This window comes from Alligator mississippiensis, chromosome 3 (assembly GCF_030867095.1).
Source record: "Alligator mississippiensis isolate rAllMis1 chromosome 3, rAllMis1, whole genome shotgun sequence".
In the NCBI taxonomy this organism is placed as follows: domain Eukaryota; kingdom Metazoa; phylum Chordata; order Crocodylia; family Alligatoridae; genus Alligator; species Alligator mississippiensis.
In genome coordinates, this window is record NC_081826.1 from 14987086 (window position 1) to 15011496 (window position 24411).

At 42.8% G+C, this 24411-nt stretch overlaps 1 protein-coding gene across 3 annotated transcripts in view; it reads right to left on the reverse strand.

Moving 5' to 3' along the window:
* The window catches only part of EFR3A (EFR3 homolog A), a 145510-nt gene that overhangs the window by 58373 nt on the left and 62726 nt on the right, over window positions 1-24411 (reverse strand). For all 3 annotated transcript variants that reach the window (XM_006258860.4, XM_019481773.2, XM_059723742.1), the window contains 2 exons: window positions 11298-11419; window positions 5609-5758 (listed from right to left, as the gene is read on the reverse strand). In XM_006258860.4, coding sequence (XP_006258922.2) covers window positions 5609-5758; window positions 11298-11419 — 272 coding nt within the window. The remainder of the gene's footprint in view (window positions 1-5608; window positions 5759-11297; window positions 11420-24411) is intronic.

A 24411-nucleotide genomic window follows, 5' to 3' on the forward strand; every position in this document is an offset into this window, starting at 1 on the left:
AGAAGAAAGGCTTCAAGAACACTTATGGCACAGGCCAGAAAGATAAAAGAAAAAACATTTAACTGAACAGTAACTTGAATCTTTGAGATAAACTGTCCCTGTATGCATTGCACCAGAAACTTATGCTCCATGCACTTCAGGCTAGAGGATTTTTGCCAGAAATGAGTCCGTTTAAAAGAGGCTAAGTTGTTGTAACCCTACCACTTCTCTATGCCAATGATGAGGCACATGGTACTATATTATTGGTTACCCCAGGTATACACTCCATACTTATTTTCTAATCCTCTTATTCTTGTTGCCATCTTGTGTATTCTCTTCAATATCTGACTCTTTCTTAAAGTGTGGTAACCAACTGGACAAAGTATTCTAGCGAAGGGCTCACCAACACTAAACAGCAAAGACCATTTTATGTTTATACATGACACTTCTGTTCATGCCAGAGTGGATATTTGCACTTGCCTCAGTTTATGATCCTTTCTACCCACCCATTCCTGCTGGACTTTTGCCTAGCCAGTAATTCCTCATGTTTTACTTGTGCATTTGATTTCTCCTTCCTAATGTAAATGTTGCATTTTACACTTCTCAGAATCAGCTGAAAACACCAAACATGACTTGATTCTATCTTTATTAAACTACAAAGTTATGATTAAAACTGTTAACAAGGTTCCTCAAGGTTACATTCCAGTATTATCTAATTTTCTAGGAAAAAAAAATCTAATTTTCTAGCCATACATATTTGGCAACATGAGGAAGACCTTCTCGACCTGGCCCTCAACGTTTCATAAAATAAATTAGAGGGAAGAAAAAAATCCACATAGCAACCTTGCAATTTATGCAATCACTGAAATAATGAGCAAATGTAAAGTAGGTAATAAAACCCCATTGCCAGTATAACTTAGGGGAGAAATCTAATTTGACAGTGCACTGGGAAGGGTTTAATGATAGCAAAAGCTCAGGTCATCGGCAGAAATAGGAACATTATCTTCATTATTTTGGGGAAAGAGAATATCATGCCCAAGCTAGGCTGCTGATTCTTGCCTGGATACAAAGCTGATGTTGCAAGCAGCAGAAGAGCAATGGTAGTGGTGGGCAAGCATAACAGTTTGTATCAGCTGTAGGGTTTTGGAATGAGTACTGTAGACATCAAGAATACTCTTCTTCTGAGAGATGTGGTGCAAACTCAGCTGCTGGCTGACTGTCTATTTCTGAGTTGCCCCCAAGACGCAAAATAAAACTGATTCCCTATTTTATTTTAGCATGTTTTATTTTGTTTTGGGTCTTCCTTGAACAACTTGTCATTTTATTTCTATTCTAAATCCTGAAGAGTCAAAGCCGCAATACTGCAAAAAGATGCACTGCAGAGTCAAGGCTGTCAAAGATTCATCTGTCAGACTTCTATTTCCTGATGTGCTGCTACTCCTGAATAAGACTGAGGTCCATAAATTAAAACAGTTTGAGTTCTCTCTCATGTGACCTTTTCACTCTCAATAGCTTACCTTTAATATTTCATAACAATAGTTATAGATACCATCCATAAGTTTTCCCTCAATTCTGTAAGGCCAAAAGATTGCAAATGACTTGCTCCAAATGCCAATTATTTTTGGCCAGGGCATCTTCAAAAATACATGACTGTTTCCTTGCATAATATAACCACAAGTCACACAAATGGCAGGAAAAGGAGTAATACGTAATGTAGGCTCTCATAACATAAAATGTATTTATCAACATTATGGGTACACTTAAAACAGGACCTAAAGCTTTCACTGATAATGAATTGTATTTCTGGGGATTTGATGAGATCCTGATACAGACAAATGGCTAACTTAAACGTTCTCTCTCCAATACATTAGGAGAGGCTCATACTGTTATGTGAACAAACAGAGACCTGGAACCAGTGACCTATGGGAATAAAGCAAATAGTCTGAATTTCTGATGGACTTATTTGACAAATGGAAATTCTTACTACAATTTTAAAACTGAAACCTATGGTACAATCTCTGTGTTAAGGAAGATGATCCTTGTTACTTTTATCCTGCAAGTATCAAAGGAACTGTCACAAATACTTGTTCCATTTTAAATTCACTACATACATCTCCTTTTAAATTTTCTAGAATAAAAAATTCCATGAAAAGAAGAAAAAGTTTTAGGCTTCGGAAAGGCAATCTATTATTTCTCTCTCTCTCTCCCACACACACACTTAAATATACAAATTTATTTTCTGTAATACAATCCTAAAATGATGGATTAGGCCAGCAGAATACAAAAGGAAAGAGTGATTATAAGAATAATAAATATAAAGCATTCACAAATGTGTTTAATTGTGATTGTTCACCACTGTCAACTTGGAACCATTATTTATGCCAACATTCAAATATAGACATTTCACCATCAGCTACAACATTTTTAAAATGGTAAAGTTTTCATTTTTGATTTGTAACTTTGAAAAGCTGTCTCTTCATGCTTCCTTTCACCTTTGCTAGATATATTCAACACAGTTGTTGAACCATTACAGCTGAACTAAACATTTTCCTGTTATAGTTATCAATACAACCACCTTTATATATGCCTGTTTCAGTATCAGTTTGACAAAATTTCCCCACTAGTGATGTTTTATAAAACTATTCATGAGGGAGTCTCCTCTTCAGTTTATCTTAAACTTACCTATCTGGCTAAAACTCCAAGACTGTCAGTTCTTTTGTATGAACTCTTTCAAAAGTTTGAAGACAGACAGTTTTATTATACAGAATTTTATATATATGTGGGGGAGGATAGCATTTCTTTAAAACATCAGTATTCACTGTCCAGTTTTAGCACTTCAAAGTTGGGAGAAGAGAACTGAAATGGGCATGGAAATATTGTGAAGATGTATTTTTCCAACTTGTACTCTTACCTATTTTAATATCTTTAAATGTATTTTTAAGGAGCTAAAAGATTACATTTTTCATAATACACGCTAATTTTTCTTCATGTGTTTCTCAAATTCCCAACGTTGAAAAATTACAGGAGAGTGCATATCTGGAACATACTGAGGAAATAAGACCCTACATTTTGTAGCTCTGTAATGAAGCAAGGCCCTATAGGCTAATTCAAGATGAACTTTTACCTTTAAAGTGGTCTACCTTTTACTGTGTGTACTGAATCAGGCAAGGCTTTATAGAAACTCCAAATGTTCACCGAGACAACAGGATCGTGTGCATACAATCCTGTTTCACTTTTTGCATTCTGTAATCTCTAACCAAGCTGACAGGTAGAGCCATTGGAAAGCCGAATAGGAGAGTAGTTGGAAAAAAATCTTTCAGAGTCTTAATAAAGGGAAACTAAAAGTGCTAAAGCCCGCAAAGTGAAGTGCTCAAAAGTTTCTTTCAAAAGGCTTCTTTTATGCACTCACTGTACAACAGATTGGAAATGCAAGATTTCATTATTTCCCCCCACCTCATTCTGTATGAGGGATGGATAAAATATAGACAGTAAAATAGGGCAGGCTCATAACAAACTCATTAGAACAAAAACAGAATGTATTTCTCTCTCTCAAAAAGTTTCTTTAAAAACAGATCATAGTTCTCAGAAGCAAACACAGTTCTTAGAAGCAACTTAAAACAGAACTCTGCTCTCCCACTTTTCTCACGTCTTTAAAACATCAAGCAACTATAAGCTGTTGCAGTAGCATCCAGACAGCTTTGACACTACTCTTTGTGCCAGAAGAATGTATCTTCAAGATACTGTTTCTTATGATGCAGGGTTTTGATTTGAGTATAATTTTTTTCCAACTAACTTCAGTCAGAAGTTTTAATAACAGAGTAGCAAACTCTATTCTGTTGCTGTTAGTAAGTAAAAGGGATACTGTACACTTGAATGCTTTGTAAAGTAATTGTCAATGTTGAGCAGAAGTATGACAAATTGGCTTACAGTATATTAAACAGTGTAAAAAGAGTAAAAGTATGTGAAATATTAATTGTGGGATTTGGATATTTAAGGTCCTATTGCTAGTAAATTCTACAAAATATTTTCTAAAAGTTAATTTAAAAATCCCAGAAGTCTTTTGTAAAGGCTACCAACATCTAGAGAAATATTTCATTCCCCCTTAAGTTGGGAGTGTGTAATTAGCTATTCTCTAAGGAGCTGGAAAAATCTGCTCTTTCCTACATAATGCTTTGAAGCCATCTGCCAGAACAATATGTTTCTTACTCCTACTCTTCAAGATGTCTCTCAGTTCTCCCTCTGCATGCATAAAGTCACACAAAACAAAATGAGAAATTATCTGTATCATCATTTAAGGCCAACAGATCAACAATTGATAAATATTGTTTTCAGTCATATGTGCATAATGAAGTCCCTTATTTGCCACCTGAAAAAGTACAGTATTAGTCATTTCTTCTGTTGAGTATCTTTATTATAAAAGTTTTGAAGTAGTTAAGTCTGTCAAACAGCAAATGTGAATTACATATCAGCCTTTTTTTCCTCTTTATACAACTATTACTCCTTTGTTGACCTAGTGATAAACTTTATTTTATGGTGAAGAAAGTGAATGTGCGGTAAAGAACATGAATGTGCTCCTTAAACTGGATTTGGATGAGGCACTTCAAGCCAGTGGAAGCTTTTTGTCACCTTTAACTGGTAATTATTCTAATCTATATGGAAAAAGTAGATATAATGCTTATGAGATACCTCTCCATACTTGCTCCTGAGAAATCCTCTCTTCCAGAAGAGACATCCTAAACCCAGCAGAGGCTGATTAAGCTGTCCTAGTTTGGAGGGACAATATGAGGGCCTAGAAGCAAATATCTACTGATCCTGAACAGAACAAGCAATGGGTGACTGCAGCAACAGCCCCAAGCACCTTCTTTGAAGGCACATGAACATCGGCTGCCACAGCTGACACAGTTCCTGCCATAGCCCCTGGCTGCTACACCTCCGTTCCGGAGATTGCTTCATGGAAGAAAGCCACTGAGACAACTGATGCAGTGTGTACTGTAAGGACAAGCAACCGCAATTGATCTGAAATGGACAGTCAGTGTCAGCATAATATGAAAAACTACTGTTAGCTCTGAAGATGAGGCAGGTACTAACAACCAGAAGAATTAAAAAAAAAACAAAAACAGGTGGAAAAAAGATTGAAGTCCTGCAGGCCCAGGAAAGCAAAGGCAAAAGATGAGCAACAGTGTATGACCTGGTTGTACAGAAGCAATCTACTGGCATCATTATCAGGTGGACTCTTAAAGAAGGAGCCAGGTTGAGTCACCAAAGAAAAGGACGTGTTTAACCCTTAACTCCACAACTTATGCTGGCATGTTAACACAACAGTTCTACAGCCTTCTCTCTCTCATATTGCAGGAAGCAAGCATTTTTAAAATCTTAAACGTGGTTGAAGCTTAAACATGGGGTAAACAACTTGTGAAAAAAAATGTCAGGTCTGGAACAACCAAAAGGCCAACTGTTAACATTTTTTTATAAAGGTAAAACATTAATAACCATTAACCATAGTGATGCTGTCAGTTACAAACACAGTTGTCAACAGCCCCTGGAAATTAGAGTTATGGTGAAGGGAAAGGCTCTCAAATACAGCATGAAATTGTTCAAAAGCCAGAATAGCGAGCCTGAGTGCAAGTACCTGTCAAAATCTTCGATCTTCTGCATATTAAACAGCAGCGAGGGAACTATCTTGTCCATATGCTGAGGCTCCCATATGGTTGCTCTAAGTTCATCATTAACTGTTTTGCGAACCACTCCCTGAATACCCCTGATTCCAGCAATCCGGATCCTTGGAGGAAGGGGAAGGAAAAAAAAAAAAGGTTTCAACAGGGTAAAAAATCAGGATAAGACAACACGCTTCTTTTTTTTTCTTTTTTAAAGGTACGAGGCAATGTAATAGTTAGGGAATGTGGATTTCAATTAAACAATAAAATAGGATGAACTTGGAAACCTGGTTAAAACCTGTAAACCCTATATACTGCCTTGATGCAAAGGCAGCATACAGGTCTGAGTTTATACACATACCTCAAAACTGACTGGAAAAGCAGCAAATGAATATGCTTTGACCTCTAACAAGGACTAAACCTAATCACTAGCCTTTTATACTACATTCTTTGATATGAAGTTCCAAAGTACGTATATAAAAAGCTTTGCAGCTTTAAGGTTTCTATTTGTGGTACTCAGCATTTCAGTTAGAAGACTTTTTATGTTAAGGAGCTGAAAGTTATCGCTGACAGAGCCCAGGCTAACAACTCTTTACGTTTTTCGAGACAAAAAGAAAACATGAAGAAAAACTACTTCATGAGCTTGTAAAAATGAAATCTATTGTTCACCGAGTCATGTTAAAACTTAGGTTTCAACAAAGAGAAATATAAGGTCATTACTTCATTAAGTTCAAATTAATAATTTTCCAGGCTTTCCTTCTTATGAGTCACTAGAAGCACAAGGGGAGCACAATTTCAAGTGAGCCACACTGGTCAAATACAAGATGCACATTTAAAAAGTAGTATATGTACGCTGTTATCCTGCCTGGAATTGTACTGTAGACATATCCACAGTTTTGTTCTTGAAAATTAACCTGCAATTGAAAATATTGCATGGTCTGGCGAGGCTGCACTCTTGTCCTAATCAGAGCACAATTCTTATTTAGAGCTAAAATCCATCCACATCCCTGTTGCAGTTAGGAATGGGATTAGAAATTATGAACTATGTTCAAGCCCTCACTTCACCATCTTGAGCAACTTGACAAACTTAGGTTGCCTCTACATGTGCAGGTAAAGGAGCAATGGGGTCTAATGCACGATCCACACAATTGTGCCTCATGCAATGCCACATGTGCACGGCAGAAAGCACAACAGTGGGATCACACATTAGATCCATCACGCCTTGTTGCCGGGACAGGGATCCCCCCTGCATCGGCAAGCAGCAGGCTCCCTCTGCTGGTGGGGCTCCCTGCTGCGGGGACCACATGCAGCTGGAGCTGACAGTCCCCACACCAGACGGGACTCTTGGACACGTAGCCCAGACCAAGAGTGCCATCAGCTGCGGGACTTTCAGCTCCAGCAGCTGTGGGGTGCTGCTGTTGCCTCCCAGCCATTGTGGGGGGGGCAGGGGTTGCGGGGTGCCCCACAACTGGGAGATTGCATCTGCTCTAGTCTCTCAGCCATGGGGTTGTGTGGAGTGCCCCATGGCTGAGAGATCACAGTGGCTAGGAGATCAGAGCCACTGCAATCTCCTAGCTCCGGGGGTGCGTTGTGCTCCCCAGCAGCTGGAAGATCACAGAAGTGGTGGTCTCCCAGCCACAGACTGCCTACATGTGCAAACTAAAGCTGGGTAGAAACTAACTATTGACTTATTACACATTTTTGAGCAATTATATATATATATATATATATAAACTTTGTCTGTCTGTCTGTCACACTTTATTCGCACTCTGATTGTCTGAAACAAAGAGTGAGCCAACTTTCTGGACAGTAGACAGCAGCACACCACCATGATGGTGGAAACAGAGCCGGGGGGAAGACCAGCGGTACTGGCCTCGCCCCCTCAGCCCTGCTCCTTGGAGGCAGCTGCGGCATGGGGTGCTGCCTGTGCAGTGCTGGCCTCGCCCCTGCCCCTCCTGCCCTTCTCCTTGGAGCCAGGGGCTGGAGCGGCCCCTTCCCTCCTCACCCCCAAAGCTGGCAGGGAGGGAGAAGCAGCAGGAAAGAGGGGAGGAAGGGGAGCAAGACGGGGGGGTCACCAGTGGCAGTACCCTGCCGCCTGCCACGGCCACTGCTGCTGTGTGCAAACTCCCCTCTCCACCATTCCTGGGAGGTGGTGGTAGCAGCACAGCACTGAATGACAGGGGCTTGGGAGGATGCACAGGCCCACACCTGAAGCAGGGGGGAATGGATGGGGGGGGAACCAGACCTGGAATGACTGGGGGGGGAGGGGGAAAGCAGGCAGGAAAGGCGGGGAGCAGGCCCAGACCTGAGGCAGCAGGGGGAGATCACGTGGACTTCACCCCACACCATGCTTGATAGGTAACTTGCCACTAACTTTATAGCTGTTTGGATCTTTTTAAGGCACCACAGCCAATTTGCTTGTGTAGCCAGTCTAAATTTATTGTACAATTAACAAGATAATTGAATAACACATCTAATGTGTACAGGGGGCCTTAACGAAGTGCACTAGCATTTTTTGTTTCAATTTGTGTAGGATTATATGCCTGTGTAAAACATTTCAATTTCAAAAAAATGCCGTGAAAAGACTATTGCACTAATCTTAACTATTGACTCTTTTGGTAACTATACTGTCCCATAAAGAAGAAATCTGTTTAGTAATATCTTTTATTGGACCAGCAATATAGTTGAGAGAGCTTAGACAAGCATTCAACCACAAAATGCCCTTCTTCAGATCTTGGAAAAAAGCAGATGCAGCCCAAGTTAAATGCCAGGTAGAAAAATTACTATTTAATTCCATCAAATAAATGGACAGTAGCAGGATAGTGACAGCTGTTGTCCCCCTGCTCTACCTGCAGCAGCTTAAGGCATTATGCCTTGTAGATGAGTTACAAAGTTGATAGTGTAGTTTAATAATATTTTAGACAAGGTTTTGTACAGGATAGTTTAGATAGGGATGAACATGCCTCAGGCTAGATGGCCGTCAGAGGTCCTTTCCAGCTCTACTATTTTATGATTCTAAAGAAAATGTGGTCACTTACAAAAGGAAGAAGGGCAGTAATTTGCATAAAAATGCACTATGAATATTGCTTTTGATTATAACAATACAGCTTTCAGATCAGCAAGCAGTTTCAGTTACTTCTTTCTTTGCTTGCAAGATTTTATAATGTACTTGTGCATAAGGCACAACAGGCTTCCACTGTGATTGATTTTAATATGAACATTAAATTCACCTGGATTTTCACTTTTGACAGAAAGCTGAACAACGTATAAAAAGCAAAGAAAATCAATACACTGGATCTGTAACTCATTCTGCATAAAAGTTGTCTAAGATTTCAGAAAATGTTTTGAGCGTTTTCAGTAATATAAATTCAAAACAAGTGAAAAATGTTTCACTAGGGGGAGCCAGAGACCAAAAACGCAGTGTTTATGTAATTAAAAAACAAAAACAAGCCACAAATCAAACCATAGAACAATATACTAGTTTATTATTCTACAACACTTGCTTACGCTGTTGATTTGCTGGTCCATATATCATAGCTTAAGTATTGCATCTATTCCCGCTATTTAACATCAATCCTTTTGGGGGCGGGGGAGAGGGGAGAAAGAAGGGGTTTCGTTAGGTTAACACAGGGCGGGCAATTTTGGCCCATGGCCCACACAGGCAGTTTGGATAGCTGCTGCAAGTCAGTCAGTACCCTCCGCAGCCCCAGCAACAGCCCAGAGCCCACGCGCCCTGCGGCTCTTCCCTGCTACCCCACAGCCCCAGCCCTGGTCCACCCTACCCTGCCTTTCTTGGCAGCCCAGCAGTGGTGGCTCCTTCTGGCTTCCACCATCACTGGCCCCATCCCTGTGGTAGGGGTGGGCACCTGTGTGCACAGCCCTGACCCCATCCCACCCCACGCCCGCTCCAGAATCGCCTGGTGGAGCAGATCAGCTCCAGACTAGCCAGAACCTGCATATGCAACCCAGCCCTGCGCCTGCTCCTAAGTGCCTGGCCACGCTGGTAGTGGCTGGGCAGCTGTTGCTGGGCCTGGGGGAAAAGCACTGCCCCCTGCCACTGCCAGGCCCTTCTTGCTGTAGCTGCCTGGAATCTGCGCCCAAGCTGCCATGCGGCTCCTCTCCACTGTTGTCACCACCTCTACCTCCAGGCCACCCACAACAGCAGCAGCGAAAGGGATGGGGGCTGCTTTGCTGCTTTTCCCCTGTGCTGAACAGCTGTTTCTGCCTGGCTGCTGCTGCTGCTCAGTATGGACGAGCAAGTCTAGAGGACGCGCAAGGCAGGCCAGGGCCAGGGCTTTGTGGACCAATCTCATCTGGTCTGGAGCTGCTCTGCTCCACCAGGCTAGTCCAGAGTGGGGATGGCGTGCACTGGGGTCTGCTTGCAGGTGCCTGCCAATACCACGGGGCTGGGGCCAGTGGTGACAGCAGCTGGAAGGAGCTGCTGCCACCATCTGGACTGCCTAAAAAGGCAGCCCAGCTGCAGACACTACTGCATGCCCAGGGGGCAGCAGGATGTGCCACAGGCTGGGCAGTGCCTGGGCCAGGTGGGACCAAGGGACCTGCCATGGGCTGGACTGTGCCCCTTCACTGGCTGGATCTGGACAACAGGCTGCATTTTACCCACCCCTGGGTTAACAAATCAGTTATTTATTTAAAGTACAGGTTCATGTTCATTAGAAGCAATGTTTTTATTTATTTTTCTTTTGCATGGGGAATGATATCTTATTTTACAGAAGGAATTTACTTCATTTCTTAGAAATGTGATTTTCAGTTGGATGACTACTTGAGCTACCACGATCTCTGGGAGACAGCCAGCAGTACTCAGGGACACCAGTCATATACTTATAAGATAAGAGTGACAGCACAAAGTGTCTGCCATATGTTTTGTAACTGGTCCAAAACAGGATGCAAAGATGATGCAGCTATCCTCCTGGAAATACATTTGTCCCACTTGTAAGTTTTAGATGTCCTGAAGTGATCCCAAGTCTGATACTCATGTGCTGTCCACTGCCCCTTTGCACTAGACACGTACCTGTCACAAGAAGTTCTCTGGCTCATCTTTGTCCATACTGTCACAGTCACATGACACCCAAGACAAGTGACTGGAATCAATTAAACGATTTGAGGAGTACTAATAATTTAATACTGTATTTCCTTGCACACAGTAGACCATTTTTTTTCTAAAAAACCTAGCTGTTGGAAATTACATTGCAAACTATATGTAAGGAAAGAGAGTAACAGCAGCATCTGCCACTTCCCTTTGGTTTTGCCCAGCAGAAGCTTAACTCTGCACCAGATCTAGAAGAAGCAGAACACTGGAGAAGTCTCAGCTCCCTTGCTGCTGGTACTCAGTTACTGCTACTGCAAGGAAAGATATTTTTTCTTCATTCTGCCTTTCAAAAACAAGGTACATCTCCTATTTGGAGGCATGTCACATGCAAGAAAATATGGTATGCTGCATGAACCTTACAGCCCTACTGTTAAAGATAAAACTTTTCTTTAGCCACCCAGGGAGTTCTATCAAGTAAGGTCCACTATATCAGGTTCAATTGACTTTTTTTTCAGTTTATTGGCTTTGAATGATCCCTGAATATTATTACATGCTTCTAGTCTACACTAATATTTGAATAAGAAAATAGCAATACAATATTAACTGGCACTTACTCAGTTCGTATTTCTGTATCATCATGACAGGAATGACACATGGCACTGAACCGAGAAACAAAAAAGTCATAGCGTCTGTGATAGGAAGGTGTGTCTTCCTCAATATTGGCAAATTTGACAAACTGAGGAAAGAAAAACAGTATTAGAAAAGCTTTGCAATAAATTTTGTAAAAGAAAACTGTTTCAAAACATTAATTATGAAAACATTATTTTTTTTTTTTTAATACTCATGTTGTTTAACATTCAACAGAAAAAACAACCATATTTCTGTATGGTGAGTAATAATGTTTAAACATACTAAAGGGTCCCCTGCACTCCCCCATAGATACACCATGTGGCACAGGGCCACGTCTGCCTGCTCCTGTGGCTGGGCTGCCCTGCTGTGGCAGAGACCCTCAGGGGTAGAGACATACTGGTACCCTCTTTTAAGTTGCCCCCCTGATTATACTACTGTACGCAGGCTTTGTGCTCAGAGGGAAGGGGAAACATTTCAAGGTAAATCTGTAAATGCTGGATTTCAATTTGCTTTCTTCTTTAGTTTATGTATTGGCCTCCTTGCTCTTGGCCTTTCCTTTGCAACTGATGGCTGGAAAACTTTTTTTAGAAAAGGAAACAGATTCTTATGAAATCTCAATTCTAGCTGCCAGGGATCTAAACAAGCACATCAAATATTAAAGACTCACCATAGCCAATTTTTTAAGCAACTGACACTATACTTATCTTAAAAAGAAAAAATAAGTTCTACTTCAAAAGTTGTTCCATTTGGAGCTACAGTACATTATTTCAAAGTGATCTTACAAGTAACTGCATGAAGTACAACTTAAGTACAAATGACAGCTTCTGAAATTTGAACATTCAAAATAATGCTTACAGCCTCAAACAGGAGCTCATTTCTAGAGGAGGAAATTTCTCAGAAATTTCTACCGTCTAGTCATGTTTCCAGGAGAGCGAGCAGTAGGAGCGTTCAGCCTGTAGCCATCCCCTCTTCCCCTGCTCCTCCAGCCTTACCAAGACTGGGGTGATCCCTTGTCCAGGGAAGGCATGGGCAGCAGCAGGGGGAAGAGGGGAGAAGAGTGGGGTGTGGGGGGGAGGAGGAAGAGAGGAGGGGAGAGAAAAAGGAGTCTTTTACTGCCACTCAACTCCCAGACTGATCCACTGGAGGTGTGTGGAGTGAGGTTGCTGGGCAAAGCTTCCAAGGCATTTCCTAGGCCAGGCAAGTCCATGGGGAAGCATAGGGAGCACTACCTTAAAGAGAGTTTTCCTAGCTGGATCTTTCCTCACCAAGTTGGGTGGTGCACACAGCATTTAAAGTCTGCAGAGCGAGGAACTAGGGCAGGAAAACCTCCTGAAGCATGTGTCCTGTCCCTGACAGCTTTTAAATCATCACCCTGCCACTTACCTGGGCAGCAGGGGCAGCAAGGGGAAGCTGGCTGAGGCTGGGAACCAGACTTGGGAACAGACTCGCAGAATTAGACTTCCCCTCTAACCAGCTTTGTGGTGCCTGCCCCTGCTATCCAGGTGGCAGTCCTTGGTTTTGGGAAAGAGGCAGGGAGAAGCTCCCCTCCCATCCCAGACCACAAGGGAGCATACAAATATTCATTCTTGGACAAGAGTTTCTCTCACAAGGGAGATCTTCCAGGTTGGCACCTGGAAAATCTCTCTCTCAGAGGGGACATCCTTCCCCTGTGAGACATTGGCTAAGGACAGAAATTACACGTAAACTGGCATAAGTGATTGGAAACTAGTTCAAATCTGTAACACAACAGATGTTCAGTGCACATAAACCATTTTCAAAATGGCCAAAACTGGTTTAAAATATATGTGGCTGGATGTAGTAGCAGACTTAACTGACTTAAGTTAAATTGGTTTTTTGAACTTCAGCCCCAGATCCTCTCCAGATTCAGGTTAAGTCAGTCCCACAGCATCCCAGGATACTTTGTACCTCCCCTGCAAACCCCTCTCTTTCAGGGTGGGCGGGTTAGCCCTGGCCCACGCCACCTGTTCTGTGAGCAGGGAGGTGTGCTCTAGCACCCCCAAGCTTCAGGCCTGGGCCACTGCAGGCACGTGGCTGCATTTCCAGAATCAAAGGTGAATGTCTGTTCACTAGGGCTGTGCAAAATTTTGCCCGGTGTTTTGTTTCAAAGCTGTTTCAATACATTTTGAGTTCGAAACAGTGAAATAGAAATGAAACAAGAGCCTTTGCAATGAAACAAGGGTACTTGAAACATTTAGAAAATTTCGAAACATTCTGGAGTTTCGAAGCTAGGCTTACTTGGTGTCAGTGTCAGTCGGCAGCAGCAGCCTCCCGTCATCCGGCAAGCAGATTGGGGACCTGCACCCCTGGGAGGCGTCAGGCAGGGGTGTTGGTGGGCCCCCAATCTGCCTGCCGGATGACAAGAGGCTGGTGCTGCCAGCTGGGGCCAGTAGCAGCACCAATCTTCCCAGCACGGGCTGCATCCAGCGCCCATCCCAGCCTGCAGCACTAGCCTCCTGTGACCCAGCAAGGAGATCGGGGGGCTCCCACACCCTTGGGAGGAGTTGGTAGAGCTCCGCAGCCCTCCCGTAGGAACAGGGGGCTCCAGAACAGCCTGCTGGATCACAGGAGGCTGCTTCTTCTGCCTGGGATGGCGCTAGGCGCAGCTTGCACCTGAAAGATTGGTGCTGCTGCTGGCCCTAGCCAGCAGCACCAGCCTCCTGTCATCCGGCAGGCAGACTGGGGCCTGCCCACACGCCTGGGAGGACTGCAGCTGCACTGCTCCAAGGGGTGTAGGCCCCCGATCTGCCTGCCCTGCTGCATGACAGAAGGCTGGTGCTGCTGCCTGGGGCCAGCGGTGGGGCCCAGGGCAAGTCAGGTCATGCGGGGACCCACTCCTGCTGATTTGCCCCGGGCCCCACACCTCCTCAGGCCGGCTCTGGTACAGGGCTGGTCCCCACATGAACTGATTTGCCCCGGGCCCCGCCGCTGGCCCAGGTGGCAGAACCAGTCTCCTGTGATCTGGCAGGCAGACTGGGGGCCTGCACCACCAGGACCAGTCTGGCACAGTCCCTTCAGCCCTCCCCAGGGTGTGGGCAGGCCTCAATCTGTCTGCCAGATGACAGGAGGCCAGCGGCTGCACCCATCTTTCCGGTGCTGGGTGTGGGCTGCGCCCAGCGCCATAACAGGCAGCACTTGCGGAATAGCCTATGGGCGAAACGTCAAAACAGCGAAAAAGTTTTGACGAAATGAAACGGAACAGTGCTTTTGAAATGCAATGAAACTCGAAATGAAACGCTGTTCCATTGAAACGTTGAAGTGGAAATGTTTCGCACAGCCCTACTGTTCACCTGCTTATTGGTTAAATCTCTGCAGATTAGACTAACCTGCAAAGATTGAATCAATTTAGCCTTAAGCTTTTTGACTATCTGTACTTAGCCAATGAATGCATGCTTATAGTTTCTACAAGGAAAGCAGTGATTCTCCTACTAGAAAATGTAACGCCTCTACATAGCCTATGCATGCTACACTTAAATATCTGTGCAATTCATCTAATAAAGTACCAAATACCAAAAGCCATTTGACTGCCTTTTACTGTTTTCCCTAACTAAACTGTATACCAAATAAAGGCATCTCCTAATGTTTGGTGCTGTTTACTTTTTAAAAGATTGTGTGTGCTTTGTAAGCAAAGTTTCCATAGTGCCACTTGATTTGCACAAAATTCTTGGGCATTATAATATAAGCCCAAAACCCCACACAATTTAATGCTTTTTTACAATTTAAAGGTTTCTGCAACTTTCAAAGAATAAACTAACAAATGCATTAGTTGGCTCATTAAATAGTTCAAATAGAATGTCTTTATTCTTCTCAATACTGTCTTCCAATTAAGTACACACTATCCTCATTGGCCATAAAAATCAATTATGCTACAAAAATCCAGAGAACTTGACCTAAATTAACATTTGGATGCACTATTTCAGATGCTAATTGCATGAGTCCTTCACTAGAAGTCACTGAAGAGGCCTCCGAAGTAACTGAAACCACAAATCAGTATACTGCCAAAATTATTAGTTCCAAAAGCACTGGAAGACTTCAGGTCAGAGTGAAGAAAAAAAAAAAAAAAAAAGAGAGAAAGAAAGAGATCCTGAGGCTACATTCACTAAACAAAACTTGGGCACTGTATCTGACAAAAATTAGTAACTTTATGGCATCTCAAAATGTCCAAGCAAGCCAAGCCTGTTGACAGGTATAAGATCCTTTTTCATGGTAATCAACAGGGATCCAGGTTTTCTATTTGCTGTAGCAAAACGCAGATTATCTCCTTTAAAAGGAGAAAAACATGAATTATCTCTTTTAAACCTGGGAAACCACAGGTTTTCCCTTGCAGGCTGGTAGAGTTCCAGCTTGCAAGGACCTTCTTGGGGCTGCGGGAGGAGTGGGACGCAGAGGGCGCCATATGCATGTGCGAGTGCACGCACACATGAAGCAACCAGACAATGTGATAGTGAGCAGCTCCTGCAGCTCACTCCAGGTAAGTTTATGAGGGTGGGAGGTGGGGGGGTGCCCACAGGTGACATGGCTGGGGGGTGGGGAGAGGCATGTGATGCCCAGATTTCTGTGGTCACAATGGAGTGGAGTCTGCAGCCCGGTCAGACCAGCTCCTCCATGGCCCAGAGGGCAGGGTCTGGGCATGGGAAGTCACACCACTGCTGCGCCTCATCTTGGCAGCCACGGCGGTGCGGTGCTCCCTCCTAAACCAGGTCCACCCAGCTGGGCTGTGGAGGCAGCTGCTGCCTGCAACCTGTCCAGCCAAGCTGCAGCCCTGCACCTCACTGCGGGCACAGAAATCTGAAGAAGCACGTACCACCCTGCCAGTGGCCCCAACCCAATCTGTAAGCATTGCCTATGCCTAAACTCCACCCCCTTCCTCACACACTAGGGGTCTGAGGGCTGGGGGCAGCAGGTCAGGAGTGAGGGAAACTGGCATATTAGGGCTGCTCAGTACCACAAAGCAGTGGGGGGCAGGGGGGACAGCTGCAGCTGGATCCACATCTTGAGTGAAGGGAGCAGGAGGAGCTGATACATCCATCTCTGTCTGCCTATATACATATAGATACACCCCTGGAATTATGCACAGGAAAGTGTGTGCACACCACAATTTTGCCCCCCCTCCCCCCCACTTGGTGCACAGCCCCCATCCTCAGCAGCTCTGTAACAGCAAGCAGGAGACCGTTAGGACACTTGTGGCCATGTCAGGCAGAGCCCTTGGCAGTGTGCACCTCTGGGCGAGTCCCAGGGCCTGCATGTGCTGGCACAGAGTTGGTCTGGGCCGCTGGCACACACTGTTGGACCACACCGGGTTCGTTCTGTGCCAGCACGTGGGAATCATGCCACTGCAGGCAGGAGCCATGCGCCATCGGGCCGGGCAGGTACCTCCAGGTGAGGCTTCCAGCACCCCAGCAGGAAGCTGCATTTGAAGGAAAGCAGGAGCCCTCCCAGCCCAATGGTGCGCAACTCGGTGCCTCCATGTGCTGCTTCCCACTTGACTCAATGGTGCACGGCCCCCGGTCCACATGCCACTGTGCTGAGCCAAGCCGGCCCTCTACATGGGGCTTCCAGCACTCCAACAGGAAGTCATGCATGGAGGCATAGAGTGGCGCACCATCAGGCCAAGCAGGAAACAGCACACGGAAGCACGGAGTCACATACCATCAGACTAGGTGGGCTCCATGCCTCCACATGCATCTCCCTGCTAAAGTGATGGAAGCCTCATGTGGAGGCACTGAACCGGCCAGACTGACTCAACGGCGTGCAGCCCATATCCAACCACAAACTACACACCTACCCACACACCCCCATGCCTACCCACAAACCCCACACTCACCATCCCCCCTCCTGCAGGCAGGAGCTCTCCTCCCCACTTACCTAGCTGTCCAGTTGCACAGCTCTATGTCTCCACATCATGGAGGTAGAGGCACAGAGCCCACCATGGTTAAATTATGCAATTATGTGTGGTCATGCCTTTTATGTGCAAAATTGCATGTGTGCATAATTACGTAATTCCCCAGGGCGTATATACAGAGAGAGTATCAATATAGATATATTGATATACAGTGGCATTTTATTTTAATGATCTCTCCCCGCCTCCATATATACATACAAGTACTTTTACATGTAAAAAGAGATCATTAAAATGTAATGATCAGTATCACTATAGCGAAATGATTCTATGATATATCTTTCTCTCCCTCTCTATATGGTGGCATTTTGTTTTAATAACAGGGAAATGCAGATTTTGGGGATTTTAATCAGAGAATTAAACAGAAAAACCAGGATCCCTGGTAATCAGGCACAGTTTGAGGCATTCAGCTTTAGGGCTGAATTTATTAATATGGCAGCCTGATATAACTGGAAGACCAAGGGCACTTGTGTCAAATCTGCAGCAGCCACAATCCCACTATCCAAAGAATAGTGTCCAAATTAAAGAAGCAAATTTTACATTGGAGGGAAATAAGTACACTTCCAGTCTTACTTTCCTCTTCTCTTCTGACTTCCACAGAACATGTTTTGCCTCCAAAAAAATCTCATCACCATCCTATTATTTCACCTGCTGCTACATTTAGTACATTTCCTACAACTATATTTTCAGCCAACACTGAAAAAAAATGGCTTTAGAACTTGTGGTACGGTATGACATCGCAGACACGTCTATCACAACTGTTCTTCCTGAAGGCAGAATACACCACGGGTGTTAGCTTCGAAACAGTTAAGCCACTATTATGTCTGCTGCCACCCATTTGTCTGAAGGAGAACAAGAAACAGATCATCTAAAATGTCATTTTCAAGACAGGAATGTAATTAATCTTCTACCATTTAATGAGCCATGAAGTTCAGGAAAGAAAATGTTACAGTGATACTACTAATTTAAGTGTTCAAGTCTGTATTTGTCCAGGTATTTAACAAAACTGAAAGGAAAGTTTAGTATACCAACAATTCAGGATATTAAGTTATAAGACAATTCAAATTTTACAAAAATAAGAAAGAGAAAAATTAAAAGAAAAAAAAAGATAAAAGGACTTAACAGCTTTTTCATCTAGAATGTAAAAAAAGGCCCAGATTCTAGCTCAAGCAGATAATGGATCATCACCTTAAGACAAATGAGCCACGCATCACAGTATGTTTCTAGTCTTTCAGAGAGCATCTTCAAAGCCCAATTTTGTTTTATCTCATTAATATTATATTATATTCATTAAAGACCATATGCAAAATGGTTCAACGTGACTACAGATTTGTGCCTGACCGCTACTGCACATAAAAGTTTGAGATGCAGAATACAACATTCCAGTCTGATGGACTGTGAATCTTTGGGGGTCGGGCAATTATAAAAGCATCAGGTATGGAGCTTTAGGAATAAAATCTGAAATATATGCAACATCAATGAGACTGAACCAAGAGACAAGATAAAATATTATTAAAGATACTTCTAACAAGAAATGTTATTTACAAAACAGAAGAACTGCAGTAGTAAGAAACAAACCAATGTGTAAAATGAAGATGGATACAGAGTCCATGATATTTAAAATTTTTCTTTTGGAAGATTTGATCTCATCAGGGAAACTTAGATCAGTATCTCACCCAAAGATCATTTATACAGAAGGTACCAACTCATGAATTTCCTAGATTTTATATTACTACTCATTTATATGTAGAAGCAGATTAAATGCACATTCTAAACCAAGTATTTGTAGGATCAGATCGCCATCAGCTCGCAAGAGAGTTGATTGGGACAATGTAAGTCTAAATTTTTCTACAATCTGCCAATCAGCAAGCAGAATCAAAGAATACTACTCCATTCAAAAGGGTACTGTCCAGGTTAGGAATTTCTGAAGTTTGTGCATTAAAGTTGTTCAGCCGTGTTATTTTTTATTAAAAAATCACTGAATTTCAGTGATAAACTAAGTGAACCCTGTAATTTGCATATCTAATGCACACATTTGTAAGGCACTTTAAGATTTGCTTCAAGATGTAAAGTCCTACTCGCTACTGAAGTTGTGACAAATCCATTACAAAGCTGTGGTGCCTGCACAAGGACATGTCTACATAGTTTTTGCAATGATTTAATAGTACTGAGGATTAAATCCTTGCAAACCTTTACCTGGGTTATTGGATCTGTAGAAAAATTGTTTATTAGTGTAACTTTGACGCATTTCTAAATCAGTAACATTAAAATGGCACAAAAACTGTGTAGGTCATCTTGGAGAAAAGCAGGAGAATGCTATACACAAGGGGTTAGCAGGCTTCAAGGAGCAGAAGGCTAAAATAACACAACTAAGTCTAAAGGAAAATTCAGTGGCAAAAGAAGCAATGGTTGCAGTAAGAAGGCACATAAGAGAGCAAGGAAGGCTGGAGTGGGCATTAGGCAGTGTTGCTACTACACTGCCCTCCACCACCCCAGAATTCCTCCTGACATCCCGGTTCTGTGGGCAGGACAAAAAAACCACTTGGCATACTGGATGTGGCCTGCAGACCACAGGCTGCCAACCCCTGCTCTATACATCAGACACAGGGCTGAATCAAGAGAACTGGGCTGTGTTCTGAGGTATACACAGGAGCATGTATGTGACCACATATAAATAATTTAATCCCTGTACTTAAATCTTCCCAGATGGGAGCACAAGGATAATAAAATCAGCAGGGTATTGTCTGGCCAAAATGAATTGATGATCCTTAGAGGAATGATACTAGATCAGTATAACAACACTGCACTAGGCTAAATGGAATAGGTAACTTTTGACGCAAGTTGGATTTGTTTTAAAGAATGACAATTTGGAAAGTCTAAAAAAAACCACTAACAAAAATCATTCTATGGAGCATAAACTAAAAAATATAGTTTAACAAGGTTGTTGTTTTTTTTAAAGTAATTTTACTTTTAGAATAATGCTTAGTTGGGATTTGATTTTTTAAATATTTTTATGAGTTCACTAGGTCACTTTTCTACAGCCAACAAGTCTCTTACCCTTTCAGTCTTTTGTGTTAGTGCCTTTTGAAAATAAAGGTGCTGTATTTCATTACCGTGAAACTGGATCATGTAAGAAAACATGATATCTGCATACATGAAGGTGTTCTCATAACCTATACCTAATAAAGCATTAATGAGGTGCTATATATATATATATATATATATATATATATCCCTAACCAAGCGGGTCAGAAAGGGATTAACCTTTAATATAAATTTAAGTGCCCAAAGTGAAAAGCAGCTGCAGAGAAAACTTCAGATGTCAAACCAAAATCTCTGAAGCTAAAATGTAGCTATTCCTCTGTCTAAAATGATTAGCATGTTTACTCAAATAAGAAATAAGATGAGTTTTTCCATTCAACATGGAGAAAGAGCCTCTCATTTTAGATTCAACTACACATGAAGGGGGTGGAGGAGGGGGCAGCTTCTGCAGCTGTGACTGAGTTCAGAGTCAGACTTGGAGCCAAGTCACCCCCCCCCCCACCTTTGCCATCTGTCCCCAGTATCCTCCATTCTCCCTCCTTTCCCCGTCTTTCCGCCCTGCCACCACTGTCCCCACTACCCTTTACTTTCCCCTTGCAGCTCTGGCTAGGGGTGAGGGGACAGAACAATTTTAAGACAAGCCTCCAATAATTAGATTCTAGATCTGGAAAATTATAAAACTTACAATTGGGGGAGGGGTGTCATCTTAAATTCAGAGTAATCTTAGATTCAGGTAAATACAGTAAATGCACCAGGCAACTGCACTCAGTAATATAAATAGAGTTGGTAGCATTTTTATATTTAGAGTTGCCCAACACATTCCTTTCTAAAGGTAGTGTACTCAGTTCCCTAGAACTTCACCAAATTTTAACAAATCAAGGTGAACTTTCTATACCAGACATCTTTGAAAAGCTTGTCACTTTAGTCTCCAAGGAAAAGGGGAGCATTTCAAAATGGCAGCAGATGGTATACATTCTAATTATTGTGTGTGAAGGAAATGAGAATGATTCAAATGCAGCAAAACCTCTCCAACTAACAGTCTTCCATCCAGGGTTGAAGTTGGAGAGGTCCTGCTGCATCTGAAATGGTCTCACCTCTTTCACATGCCAATTTGAACGTACCAATGGTTCCCCTTCTGAAATGGTTTGTACATCCACACCCTAAGGTGCCACCCTGCCCTACCTTCTTCCTGACTTCAGCTTGGCTAACTACCTCTCTTTACTTAGGCAGGAAAGGTTCTTTGGGTAGGTGTGATATCTTTCATTAGACAACTGAATAGTTGGAAGACAATTCTAAGAATGAGATTAAAGGAAAATGTATTGGTTTTGCTTGTATGAAGCTGCTGTCAAAGAAACTCTAGGGCAGTGGTTCTCCACCTTGTTAGACTCGAGGTACTCCTTAGAAAATGCCAACTTTTATTTTTCACTCATGTTTTGACTATAAATAACAGAGCAATTCTTCTGTTGCAAAGAACTCACAAAGACTACACCAGCTGAGAATGTATTTAACACTATGGATTCTTGTTTGAAACATCTGGGTTTATTTTGTGAAACACATTTGCACACTTCACAATCCTAACTACGTGTGGCACCCTGCAGCACTGTTGAAAGGATGTCAAGGCAACCTTGGGTGCTGTGGCACCCTGCTGGAGGATCTCTGGTCTAGGAACTTCACGCTCAGCGAGGAAAGCCTTGACATTAGGCAAAGGAGTTGCGCTCTGGGATTCTAGATGTATCTTTTGCAATCACTGTGAAAGTTCACATACTCCATGATTTGGCAGCTGCATTTTCGAGATTGTACAGAGTATGCTCTGTCCAGGAGCTTACAGGTGCTGAGTGGGTCTTGTCTTCAATTGCTCCTGCCAGCAGCCAAAGGACTGTGCTACCTGTCACAGGAATGAAAGCAAGGAAACTGCGTTCCCCCAGCTGGGGCCCAGACAGCCATGAGAAGGAAGAGGAGGAACTAGGTATGTTTGATATGTGGAGGGGCAGAATAGGTGCAGCAGGGATGGGAGAACAAGAAAGCACAGAAAAAGAGAGCTGGACAAGCAGGTCTCCAACCATTAAGCAGAACACATTTAAACAAATCTAGAATCAAATGTAGAGTCCACAATTTACACTCTTCTATGGAGAATGAACTGCCATGAAACACTAACAGAGTGTCTAAAAGTTCTCCTTTCTAGTGATCTGTCCAAACAACCTACCTACTACTTTTAGTCCATTTACTGAAGTGGTAGAGATCCGTATTGTAGACCTTAAGCTCTGAACGGTGCTAATGATCAAAGTAGAGGAGGATGGGGCCAATATGATTTCACAGAATGCATTTAGATCACAGACTCAATATGACCCCGCAGCGTGATGCAGTTGCACAAAAGGCAAATGCAGTTTTGGGCTACATCACTTGAAGCATTAGGTACAAGACACGGGAGATGATAGTGCCTCTCCTCAGCCCTGGTTAGGCCATATCTAGAGTACTGCGTGCAGTTTGGGGCTTCACATTTTAAAAAGGACATGGAGAAGTTAGAGAAGATCTGGAGGCAGATGACAAAAAGCGATAAAGGTCTTGGAAGACAAGTCATACGAGGAGAGGTTGGAGGTAACAGGCATATTCAGTTTACAGAAAAAGTGCTTGAGAGGTAACATAAGAACAGGCTTCAAATATCTGAAGAGCTGCCATGAAAGAAAAGGAAAACCTTTTTTCTCTTTGTTAAAGAGAGTAGGATGTAGACCAAAGGCTTAAAGTTGCAACAAAATAGGTTTAGACTGGATATCAGGAAAAAGAAAACACGCTTCTTCACTGTTAGAATAGCGAGGCAATGGACCAGATTGCCTAGAGAAGGTGTGGACTCAGCATCACCGGAGGTATTCAGGAACAGACTGGCCAGTCACTGGTCAGGGATGCTCTAGGCATAGCTATGTCTATGCTATGCTACATGCATTTCCTATATTCCTGGGCTTTGCTGGTTGCTGCAAAGGGCCAAGAGGGAATTTTTCCCTCCTGCAGCTACATGCATCAGGGCTCTTTTTTTCAAGCTTTTCTCAGAGGCGCTGGGTGCTGGCTGGGATATTGTGCCAATGCTCCTGCCGGGACTTCAACCTGAAGGTTCCTGGCGAGAGGGTCTTGCCCCTTAGCTTACAGTCAGAACAACTGCCATGTTTGCGGTCAGATTGGTACAGACTTTGGCTTCCTCTATAGTGGGGGGCACAGCCCTGTTCCATGGGTCTCTCAAGTGTATTTTTGACAACGCTTACAGCAGCAGGACCCTGGCTGCTGTGGTCCCCCTGCTTTACCTGTGGCAGAGTAGGATGTTATGTCTGGTGTTGTTTTAGGGTTGACCATGTAATTTTGCTAAGAGAGTAGACGACGGATTTGTATAGGATACCTTGCATAGGGATGATCCTGCCTGTCCATGATTCCACAGTTCCTGATTTTTCAAGGACTTTTTTTTTAAACTAGAAAGTTACTTCCAAAGCATCTAAAACACTAGGTTTGCATTCAAAAGTTAAGACATTCCAGGTTTAATGTTGTATCCTTGTGCACGTGTATCATGATGCTGTTTAGTTATGTGATTTTTTTTTTCTATCTCACCTCTGCCTCATGGAGTGAATGGATCATTAATTTTTTATCCCCTACTTGTTCTGTCAAACTAGTCTAACTGCATGATTGTTTGACAGTGCACATGCAAAAAAAGGTTGTAAGTAAGGGTTGTACAAGCAACATTAAATTTTGCATCCTCCAACTTCTAAATACTCTTTACAATCTTAATAGTCTTTAACAGTTTATTTTGGTACACGCACATTTTAGCTCATCTGATAATTATGGAAGTACTTATTAGATATTTAACTATTGCTTCAGTGCTATAAGTCAGTGCCATTGTTATTTTCTTTAAATTTAAGAAGGTGAATTAATATTCTGTTAGACCTGTTTTTCAGCTTACTTTAAAAAAAAAAGATTGTCCAGGCATAAACCAAATATTACTTTTCTGCAATATCACTGTACTTAGTTTGGTGATGAACAAGATATAAAGGTTGAATGTTTCACAAGACAACAACTGGGAATGAACTGTTTTACATTGAATGTATTAATTAAAATTGTCGTATAAGAAATACAGCATCTCCTCCCTAAAATGACTTTAAGCC